General features: G+C 45.8%; 1 protein-coding gene and 1 long non-coding RNA gene across 2 annotated transcripts in view; both read right to left on the reverse strand.

The window, feature by feature from the left end:
- LOC310765901 overlaps positions 1 to 11,197 on the reverse strand; it is a 92,422-nt gene that overhangs the window by 76,359 nt on the left and 4,866 nt on the right. The window lies entirely within an intron of this gene.
- Positions 2,491 to 11,064, reverse strand: CENPL (centromere protein L). The gene is made up of 5 exons (XM_083621442.1): positions 10,839 to 11,064; positions 9,498 to 9,680; positions 8,503 to 8,748; positions 7,242 to 7,784; positions 2,491 to 2,776 (listed from the first exon to the last, which is right to left on the reverse strand). Exons 1-5 carry the CDS (start codon positions 10,857 to 10,859, stop codon positions 2,708 to 2,710), a joined length of 1,062 nt encoding a protein of 353 aa, XP_083477568.1. The 5' UTR covers positions 10,860 to 11,064; the 3' UTR covers positions 2,491 to 2,707.

Raw genomic sequence — 11,197 nt, forward strand, 5'->3', positions numbered from 1 at the left:
AATTGAAAACAGTGAGCAAAATACCTCTCTATAGCCTTAATATACAGTAAGACCACAATATATTGTATTTACTCAAATCTAATGCTCACCTTTTCTGGCCAAATTACGTCACAAAAATTAAGTTGTGCATTAGATTTGATGGCACATTTACATTCACCAGCAAATACTTTTTTAGGGTTTCAAGGTGCACATTAGATTTGAGTAAATATGGTCCATGGACATTCTGGAGATCATGTCCAAAGCCCAAATCATGTCTAGCCAAAGCACATTGGGCTCAGTGGTGGGTGGGCTTGCCAAAGTATCTCTTTTGCCCAGCACGTAAAAGCTGAACGCACACAAGTTGTGGGCTTACTGTAGTATCATTTTCATGTGCAGCTGAAGAACTTAAGAGCCTGCTGGATCAGGTGTGTATGGGAAATCTACAAGCAGGATCTGAACACAAGAGCACACTCCCTTCCTGCAGTTTCCAGCAACTACCTCCAACCATGGAGGCAGAGCATAGCCCTCATGGCTTATAACCACTGATGGCCTTTATCTGCCATGCATTCATCTAATCCTCTTTTAAAGCCATCCAAGTTGGTGACCATCACTGATTCCTGTAGGTAGGAGTTCTATTAACTATGGGCAGTGTAAGGCGTTTTCTTTTATCTGTCCTGAATCTTCCATCATTCAGCTTCACTGGATTTTATGGAAGCAAAGAGTTGGAAAGAATCCTGCAGGTTATGTAGTCCAACCCCGCAGAGTGCAGGAATCTCAGCTACATCATGCATGATAGATGGCTGTCTATCCTTTGCTTAAAAACATCCAAGGAGAATCCATTCCACTGTTGAATGACTCTTACCACCAGACAGTTCTTCCTGATGTTTAGTCGGAATCTTCTTCCTTGTAACCTTGGTTCAGGGTCCAACCCTGCAGAGCAGGACTCTTGGTCCATCTTCCATGTGATAGCCATCTTCAAATATCTAAGGGTTATTATTTCCTCTCAGTCTCTTTATCAGGCTAAACATACCCAATTCCCTCAACTATTCCTCATAAGGTTGGGTTTCAATACCCTTTTGGTTGCTGTCTCTGCACACATTCCAGCTTGTCAATACCCTAAAATTGTGCCCAGAACTGGACACAGCATTCCAGGTGTGGTCTCACCAAGGCAGAATAGAGTGGTACTATTACTTCAGTGATCTGGACACTACTTCTGTTGATGCAACCTAGAAAAGCATTAGCTTTTTTTGCTGCATCATCACACTGTTGACTCATGTTAAGCTTGTGGTATACCAAGACCCCTGGATCCTTTTCACAATCCAGTTGTACCCCATCATATTTGAGCAGACAGTTATTCCTGCATAAGCGTAGAACCGTACATTTATCCCTATTGAAATTCTTGTTAGTTTAAGCCTAGTTTTTCACTCTGCCTTGCCCCCACACTACGCTACTGGGTAGCAGAGGTTGGCCCCAGGTGCAAAATTCTGATGGGCACAACCTGGCACAATGTCCACACCCTGCACCCCTGTGCTGGCCAAGCCCAGTGTTGGCAAAGCCACCCAGCTAAAAATACATGGCCACTGCCACTGGCAGCCATGTGCCTCATGGGCTCTGTGCGCACACACCCCGGCACATGCCTCCATCCCAGCTGCCCAGTCCACCAGGGGGGCACATTACCTGTCCTGCCCCGGCAACCCATGCTATGCCACTGCTGCCAAGATCCTACTGAATTCCGATTCCGTCTTCTGCAGCATTGGCTACCCCTGCCAGTTTGGTGTCATCTGCAAATTTGATGAGCAACTCCTCAATTCCTTCATCCAAGTTGTTTATAAAGGCATCGAACAATGGGCCCAGGACAGAACCTTCTAGCACCTCACTTGCCACTTATTTCCAGGATGGTGATGAACCATTAGTGAGCACTCTATGGATTTGTCAGTTTTTGTCTGTTAAGCCTAGAATTTTGTCTCTCTTCTCCATAATCTGCCTCAGTTCTCAGACTATTCTAGGGTCCAATTACCTAGGGCACCCTTTCTCAACCTTAGGTCCTCAGGTGCTATTGGACTACAACTCCCATCATCCCTGACCACTGGTCCTGCTAACTAAGGTTGAAGGGAGTTGTAGTCTAACAGTATCTGGGACATAAGGTTGATATTGGCCATCTATACATTTTACCTCTTTGTCTTGATTGCAATACATATAGTTTCATTTGTAATCTCAAAATCTCCCTGAGCAGTTTGATTAGGACAATAGAATGTCCTTCATACTAAATTACTTGAGGCCCAATATCACCACCCAGCTTGCTGAATTCAGTGCCCTCTCTGACATACACAGCAACACCACTTTCCTTTGTATAATGTTCCTATAAAGTTTATAACCAGTAATAACCATGTCCCATTGGTTCCTTCATTCCACCATCCTCTAAGTCGAAACAATCCGGTTCACAAGAGGTACTGTGATCAAAGAGAGCAGCATAATCACTTAGTACCATACTCACATAAATCACTAGTCAAATATAATACCATATTTATTATTTGTAGGGTTTATATAGTTTAATGTTCCATATTTTGAGGAAGGTGTAAGACTTTTTAGGTTTGACCAGAAAGGTAAAATACTCTGTACAAACCACATCTGAGCAGATGAATAAGAATAAGTCTCTCTCACGCTCAAAAGTCATCTTTGTACTGGATATACTTTCTATAGCAAAAGCATAGATGGTACAACACTTAAATCACATTTTTAAAACTGCCAGTTCTGTTAGGAATGCCATTGATGATATCAGATGTTGAGCATGAAAAATCTGCAAGAAAGAAATTGGAGAATGTTTAAAAAAGTTGCAGCAGGATCAAAACAGGATAAAATACAGTTTATTCAATGAAGTATTTAAGCTAACAAATGTCAACAGCCCATATAAACCAGTTTTGTTTAATCACATTGTCTGAAGTCAATCTGAAAAGCCAAACTTTCCTGTTTTACATTCCTGGAAAGGTATGAAAGGGGTGAAGAGGAAAGTTGATAGAGAAGAAGAGATCCATGGATTGAAATTGAAACCACTTGAACATAGGGGAACAATGGAAAGCCTTCATTTCCTTTTTCAGAAGTATAAGCACAATACTTTTCAAAGCAGCATTTTAGAATATCATTAAGATGCCAATTCACATCAGATCTAAAATCATTTGGTATCTATGTGATTGCTGTGTTTCACTGGATTACCAAAGCTCGTGTACTAACTTGTCTTCCCAAATAGAATGGAATTTCATGCAGAGAATAAGGCTTCCCTAACTGCTTCCCTTGGCTGCCCCTTGGACCACTCAAGGGTGCAGCAAATCACAAGAGCAGACACCGGCAAAAATCATGATGTAGGGAAAACCCTGAAGTCAGCCAATGCCTCTACATAGCTCCATCCTCATTTCAAACATCATGATATATCAACATATTGCAATGTTTAGCTGGTGATCTATTGTGAAGTTGAAAACCCTAGTGCCTGCTCTGCAGTTTGCTGCCCCCAGCAGGAGGCAGGGAAGAGTTGAGCCGGCAGAGCAACATACAAAAGTTGGCTTCATGCGGTTTATCATCAGGGCAGATATTTTGAACCGGTTATCACAGTGTGGATTTCAAACTGGCTTTCAATGATATATCTGTTGGGAATTCAAGCCCATATCAGGAGAAACTGGCAACAATCCCAGGCACCCGGCTTGATTCCCTGTTGACCTCCCTGGCTGCATTCCCCAGCAAGCGCAGGCAAGGTCTCGATAGGCGATTCTTCTCAAACGTGAGAAGAACACACCCCCTCTTTCCTGCCCCCTGGCAGGGGAAAGAGATAGACAGAAACATATTTACCGTATTTTTCGCCCTATAGGACGCACTTTTTCCCCTCCAAAAATGAAGGGGAAATGTGTGTGCGTCCTATGGGGCGAATGCAGGCTTTCGCTGAAGCCTGGAGAGCGAGAGGGGTTGGTGTGCACCGACCCCTCTCACTCTCCAGGCTTCAGGAGAGCCGCAGCGCCAGCCCCACAAGGTCGGGGGACAGCGGGGAGGCGGAACGCCGCCATCCCGCTGTCTCCCGATATGGTTTGGAGGCTGACGGGGAGACGCGTGCTTCTCCCCGCCGCCAGCCCCGCAAGCTCCGGGGACAGTGGGGAGGCACAGCGCGTCTTCCCGCTGTCCCCGGACCTGGTCTGCAGGCAGGCGGCGGGGAGAAGAGCACTTCTCCCCGCTGCCTGCCCCGCAAGCTCCGGGGACAGCTGGGAGGCGCAGCGCGTCTTCCCGCTGTCCCCGGACCTGGTCTGCAGGCGGGCGGTGGGGAGAAGAGCGCTTCTCCCCGCTGCCTGCCCCGCAAGCTCCGGGGACAGCTGGGAGGCACAGTGCGTCTCCCCGCTGCCGGCCCCACAAGCACCTGGGGGGGAAATAATTTTTTTTCTTTATTTCCCCCCCAAAAAACTTGGTGCGTCCTATGGGCCGAAAAATACGGTACATGCCTTTATTTCTGTCTTTGCAGCGTTACAAGAAACATGACTGCTCTCTTCAAACTCCAGCAGTGTAGTGACAAAAACTTCCTGCACTTCCTGGACAGGAATAAACGGAAGAGCTCATATTACACTCTGAGCTAATTCCGGTGCTTCGCACTGTGAATTGACTGTCCCTCTGTTTCCCACGGGCAGTCCCAACATTCCCATCATGTTTACTTTTCAAGCTAGCACTTTGTAGCTGCATAGCTTCAATATCGTAACATATATCACTATATAACCCAGGCCTGATCTCAGCAGGAAGTGATCTGACCATGACAAGGGACTGATGTCAATACTCCCTACTTTCATATCACCCTCCTCCTGCCCAGTAAATAAAACAAGCTTCAGAGTGTGGCCTGCCACATGTGTTGGGCTAGTGACATGCTGTGACAACCCCATAATCATTATGGCAGCCATGATGAAGTCCTAAGCCACCCCAAAGCCAGTTGCCTTGGCATGGATGTTGAAGACCCCAGAACTAGCATTCTGGGAGTCCTCAACACTTACTCTGAGACCAGCCGTCTGCTCAGGCAAGGAAACTGTTGGGCAGGGAGGCCGGTGGAAACCAGCAGAATCCCTAATCTGTCCTGATTGCCCAACATCAGGAACAAACCCTCTAGATTCCCCCCGCTAACTGGACAGAGCCTGGAGAGATGGAATCTCTACAGACCACAGCAACTCCCTCCCTCCCCCACCCTCAAGCTTGTCCTTGATGCTGCACAGAGTACCCAGTTGGGCACAGTAGGTAACACCACCTCCACCCTCCTTAACTACCCAATCTTAGTGATACAGACCAGATCAACCTCCTCATCTATAAATCAGATCGTATATGAGGGAGGCCTTACTCAGATTCAACCTGGCATTTAGCAGCAGCAGCAAACCTGAGGGCTGGCTGATAGGATAACCCCAATTCCCTATGTTGGAGGAGGGGCTGGCACATGGCACCTCCCACACCATACCTCCCCCTACCATGAACCACTGCAGTTGGGGTCCCCCTGCTCAGTTCCTCTCCTCCCAGACATATCTCCCCTCCCTCAATGAAAACAAACCAACACAAATTAAAAACTGTGACTCCACTAAGAACAATACCCCAGCCCATTATTTGGAGAAATTGAGGCAACACACTTTATAATAGGAATCAGCTACTGGTTGCCTGTGGCTCAATATGCCCCCTACCCTGCAACCCAGTCTTCGATGCACACACTTTGTTCTGAGTGTCCAAAGTACCGTATTTTTCGCCCTATAGGACGCACTTTTTCCCCTCCAAAAATGAAGGGGAAATGTGTGTGCGTCCTATGGGGCGAATGCAGGTTTTCGCTGAAGCCTGGAGAGCGAGAGGCGTCGGTGCGCACCGACCCCTCTCGCTCTCCAGGAAGCTATCCGCAAGCCTCACGCGCCTGGCAGGAGGTCCCGCCGGGCGCGCAAGGCTTGGGGCGGCAGCCTGCAGCCCGAAGCACGGGGCGAGCTGCGGAGCCAGCCCCGTGCTTCAGGCAGATGTCGGCAAACCTTGCATGCCGGGCTTGCAAGGCAGCAGCCTGTTCTGGGGGCTGAGGTAGCTCGAGCTTCCCCCACAGTAGCCCCGCGCCTGGGGGGGGGGGAATAAATTTTTTTCCTCTATTTCCCCCCCCCCAAAAAAACTAGGTGCGTCCTATGGGACGGTGCGTCCTATGAGGCGAAAAATACGGTATTATTCAATATGCTCCCCAGCCCTGCCATCCTTCCAAGCCTTTCCCTACTTAGAGAAAGATGGATGGCAAAAAACTGGGAAAGGTAAGAAGGGACAGATGCAAGAAACCATTCTATTCATGTGCCAATATTTCTCCCACCTGGTAATTGAGCCATTGCATAAAGGAATGCAGAAAAAAATAGTATCTCCACCCCCTATAGCTAGGGAATAGGTAGAAAGGGGCCGAGGCACAAAGTAGTTGTAGGGTTTCTACTTCTCTTGAACGCTTACTTCCAATACAGAAAGGGAGTAGTGTGTGTGCTAGACCTGCCACCAAGCTTCTTCCTAAAGTATAAATGGCCAGCTGGTAAAATCAGCTGCAAAGTGTTTGAAGTCTATATTGCAAAATGTATGCCTCAAATATGCCTTTAGGACACTCATCTATTTATAATTTGTCACTACCAGGCTAGTATCAATTTTGGGTGAGATCAATCACCTGCCAAGAGCAGTATTCAGAATTAGCCAGGCATTTTGCACCTGGCTTTTGACCACTTGTGACCAAGTGAAGTTGCCTGGGCGCCAGGATGGTGCCTGACATCTCCACCATCTTGAGATGCATGCCTGGGGATCATTGGATCTGGACTGTTTTCACACACTAATACTCCATCCTGTAGAATTCTATCAGTTATATTTTATCTGCACAATCAGAATGAATTTCTGAAACCAAAATGCTTTTTCTGTACAGCCTGAGCAGCAGTCAGCATTAAGAAACAGAGGTCAGAATAGGCCAATATATATGTTGGCTGTCCCTGGAGCAAGTGACTTTTCTTCTTTAAGTACTCAAAGCTCTTAGCCTAGCTCAAGGTTGTCATCTGAACGAGCCTGATGCTTAACTGAAAATCAATCACAGTCAGTCCATCATTTGAAAATTAGACTGCAGAGCCATCTTGCCCCAAAATGGCAACTAGACATTCCATTTTGGCAACTGTAGCCTTGGTTTAAGGAGCCATTTGTCTTTAAGTTTCTAATACTGGCGAAAAGTGACAGTTCTTTTAACTAGTTGCTAGTGGTAAAAGAGCTAGGCACCATACCTTTATTTTCCCAACAGAATGGGCAGAACCTACTGATGTGGAGACTTGCACCAGTATTGTGCCTGACAGGTAGATCTTGAAGTGTCTATGGAAGTGGTTGTAAAGACACGCCATGAATAATTCCACTTCTTCTTGCCTGACTTCTCCTGAAGTGCTGTGGATTGAATCCCAAAGGGCTTTTGCATCTTCAGGATGGATAGAATAGGAAATATCCAGAGGGTAAGCTGTGCCAAGTGTAGAGAAAGTCAGCTCTGTTGGAACTGTAGGATTGTCCATAGGGCACCCAGTCCACATTGCAGCCATCCAGGAAAGACTGATAGGGGTGATGTGCAAGGGGCTCAGACAACAGTCAAAGGTCTGTTGAAGCCAAGTTTCTACAAGGACCGTGAGAGGCTTTGCCCCATTCACAAGGAACAAGGGCAAAAAGGTAAACTCCTCATCAACAATCTCAAAAAGGTCATTTCCACCAGTACAAGTGAACCAGCCCATCCACACCACTTTCTCTTCGGCATTTTTAGCTGCCACCTGAGGCCTCTTCGTGATCTATGGGAAATACATAAATACACCAATTATGCACATATTGCAACTATACGAAATGGCTTGAGTCAACACAATTTTGGAAACCAACTCCTGCAATTCATTTGTTATGGTGAGGAAAAACTAGGGGAAATATACTGACAGCACTTAATCTCTCAACAGTTCTTCAACAAATGTGCACCTATCACTTTGATAGTACTCTATTCACAGCCATGGACAACTATGCATGTTTTCATGGAAAACCCATTGAATTAAGCAAGACTTAATTCCTTGCCTGGACAAGGAAGCCTTTTTGAAAGTGCAGATCCAACTGGATCCACACTTTCAAAGTGCCAGCCTCTGCATGGCGCAGCGTCTCTTGCATGATCAGATTGGGATTCGTGGGTCTGAGACCCAATGGTCACATGAAGTGCAGCCAGAGGCTTCCTGTGCCTACAGGCTACCTACTTTTAAGAATTGCTCTGTTACATTTTTTCAGAACCTCTTTACAAGAGAAATGGCGCAATCAAGACTGGGCGCAAAGCATCCAGTGATTGACTCACCACCAACTGTAACCATGATTCCCTAGCATCTAAACCAAATCAAATTCATTTAATAACACTAAGTTAACAGTGGTGGCATACTGAGATGAACTAGTCTATTTTCTAGACCCAATACAATAGTATTCTTCAATATTGTTAAGACAAACCCATAGGTATTACAATATTGGGACTATAGTACCTACTTGAATGAGAACTGCATCTGGTTCCTGTTCTGTGACTTTCAAAGCTGAGAATGAAGAGAACGTCACTTTAAATTGAAGTTCATATTCAATTTCCACAGGTCTCCTTTGACTTTCAGATGCAATAAAGCGACTCAACTGTCTTGAATATTCTTTCAGCTGTCCATAAGAGAATTTGTACAGAGGAGTGACAGCGTATAAAGTCCACTGCTTACGCAGAAGCAAGCTTATTTGAGGATCAGCATTTCCCTGGAATGTGAAGAACAGTTTTAGCTTCCTAGGTGCAGGCAAGTGGTGTCCATACTCTACACTTTCCAACAAAAACACACGAAAACAGAGCAAATATCACTATGAGCAACTTTTTGGATGTGGTTCATTCAATTCTCAGGACAGTCTGCAACTAATTTAATAGCTACCACAACACACCGCCTACATCACCACTCTAAAGCTTTCCCAATAACACCATTTAGAGGTTCAGGTCCTCTTCAACCTATTTTCCCTCTGCTACCTTTTATGGCTAGAATATATAAGCTAGAACAGATGAAAGGGCCCTGTACAATAAGTAGTGGACTAATACAATGAGGAAGAATATAATTTACCATATAAAATTAGGTCTTATTAAAAGAAATTCAGATGGTAAAAATACGTCAATCCCTTGGCCAACATTAACTTTTCAGGAGATAGGATCAAAGTTTTAAGACACTTGTAGTAAGTTGTTCTCTCTCTCTCTCTCTCTCACACACGCACGCACGCACACACACACACAGAGAGAGAGAGAGAGAGAGAGAGAAAGAGAGAGAGAGAGAGAGAGAGAGAGAGAGAGAGAGAGTATTCTAGGCAGGGCAATATTACTGTAATTTCCTTTCCAAGTTGTCCTAGAACTATTTCTGAAAGATTAACTATTAGTTACCAGAGGGTTTTTTCCCCTTTGCACCAAATAAAAAGCTACTTCATTTTGCAATATTTTGCCAGCTATACCAAGCTCACCAAAGGATTACCTGCAAGTGAAGAGTTTGTTGAATCATTCTCATAGCTGGGGTTTGACTAAACAGGTTTCGTCTGAGGGATACAACATGTCTTGAAAGATGTGCAGTGTTAATGATGTTCACATCATGATCTACAGTTTTTTCTCCAAAAACAGAAAGTGTCCTGTAGTCACAAACCCTCGTATCTTCCACATGCTGATAGTTTACCAATCAATAGGCAAAAAGGAACAAAAGTTAAAAACTATTTTATATAAAGTAAAGAAAATGCAGGTGATCATTTACTCAGCATGACAAGGACTCACATGAAGGCAAGCCAAGATATTTGGGGGTGGAAGTGGGCACTAAGAAACCCTGTCGAATACTAGAATAATAGGTTGCAAAGAAATCTGGGGACAATCTATTTCTCTCATTATAGATACAGATTTTAAAGAGAACAAAATAAAAACAGCACCACAAGGATTTGGTAACACAAATCAAGCTATACCTTCTCTCTACAGCGCAGGACTGGCTACCTTCCTAGTGTGCTTTAAACAGTTTTGTTTAACTCAGCATTTTGTCGTCACCCCCCCCCCGAAAGGAGTGCCTCTCCTCACATCTGCCAACCTTCGGAATCTGAGTTCTTCACGGGAGGCTTGTCTCATGGTTCTGCCAACAGCTGCAGCCCCATCATGTCAGGGCCTTCCCTGTGGTGGCACCCGATTGATTGGCGAAATCCCTTCTCTTTGGCAGCATGGCCATCTCCCTCACCAATAAACTTTTGGCATCAGTATAACATAATCTTATCTTTTCACACAGGCATTTCAGTCAGAAGTGCAAGTCAAGTCTGGGTGCCTGTGCACATCTCCATGTCTATTGCAGAACTGTTTTTAGATATTGTGGGCGAGTTTCTCTCAGAGCAGACCTACCAAACTGACTTCCTTATTTGATTTGATTTTTATTAAATTTATATGCCACCCTTCATCCGAAGATCACAGGTGGGTTTTACAGCAGGAAAGCACATAACAACACCACCATAAAGCAGCAGGGGGTTATTATAGAGAGGGCAATAATATGAATTAATGTGGACCAAGCCAAGGCCCCTTGATTTCAATGGGTTTTACACGTGAGCAAGACTCGGTCGGATAATTATAATTATAATTATAAATAAAACACTCGACGGCACCGGGTGGGGATTTGCATAACTCGGTTAAAAAACCGAAAAACAAGAAACCCCAAAACAATATCCCTGCACGGAGAAAACTAGCATTTGAGTTTCAAGGAAGAGCGCCAAGAGGTGGCCCGCACTTGCCGCCTCAGTCAAGCCTCCTCTTGCAAAGGTAACAAAGGCAGCAGCTCGAAAGGCCCGTGCTTTACCTGTCGCTGAACCCTCGCCATCGCCGGGCCGAGACCTCCCTCCTCTCCACCCGCCCGCTCCCAAATAACGGAGCCAACCAACCAACCAATCAACGGCTCCCCTCAAGGCGGCGGGCGATTTAAAAATACATTTTAAAAAGCCTCCTTCCAGCAGCCAGTTCGGCGCCCGCTCGGGAAACACGCTGATTGGCTTCTCCTAGGAGGCCCCGCCTCCCGCGCTCGGGCCTGGAAAAGGCTCTGCCGAGGGAGGCGGTCCGAAGCTCCTTGCCCGAAGTAAGGATGGCGGTTGTCAGCTGCGCCAATGGCCGCGAGGGGTCGGTTCACGTGACCAGGAGCGGGGGCCGGGCCTGGCCGTCGCG

The sequence above is a fragment of the Podarcis filfolensis genome (genome assembly GCF_964270895.1).
Source record: "Podarcis filfolensis genome assembly, chromosome: 6".
NCBI lineage: Eukaryota > Metazoa > Chordata > Lepidosauria > Squamata > Lacertidae > Podarcis > Podarcis filfolensis.

Excerpts from the sequence above, each read along its gene's own strand:
- CENPL (XM_083621442.1), bottom strand. The coding sequence starts at position 10,859 with ATGGCGAGGGTTCAGCGACAG. Across the intron at positions 7,785-8,502 it reads CAGATGCAGTTCTCATTCAA|ATCACGAAGAGGCCTCAGGT; the intron begins GTAGGTACTATA and ends TATTTCCCATAG. Across the intron at positions 2,777-7,241 it reads ATTCTGTTGGGAAAATAAAG|ATTTTTCATGCTCAACATCT; the intron begins GTATGGTGCCTA and ends TCTTTCTTGCAG.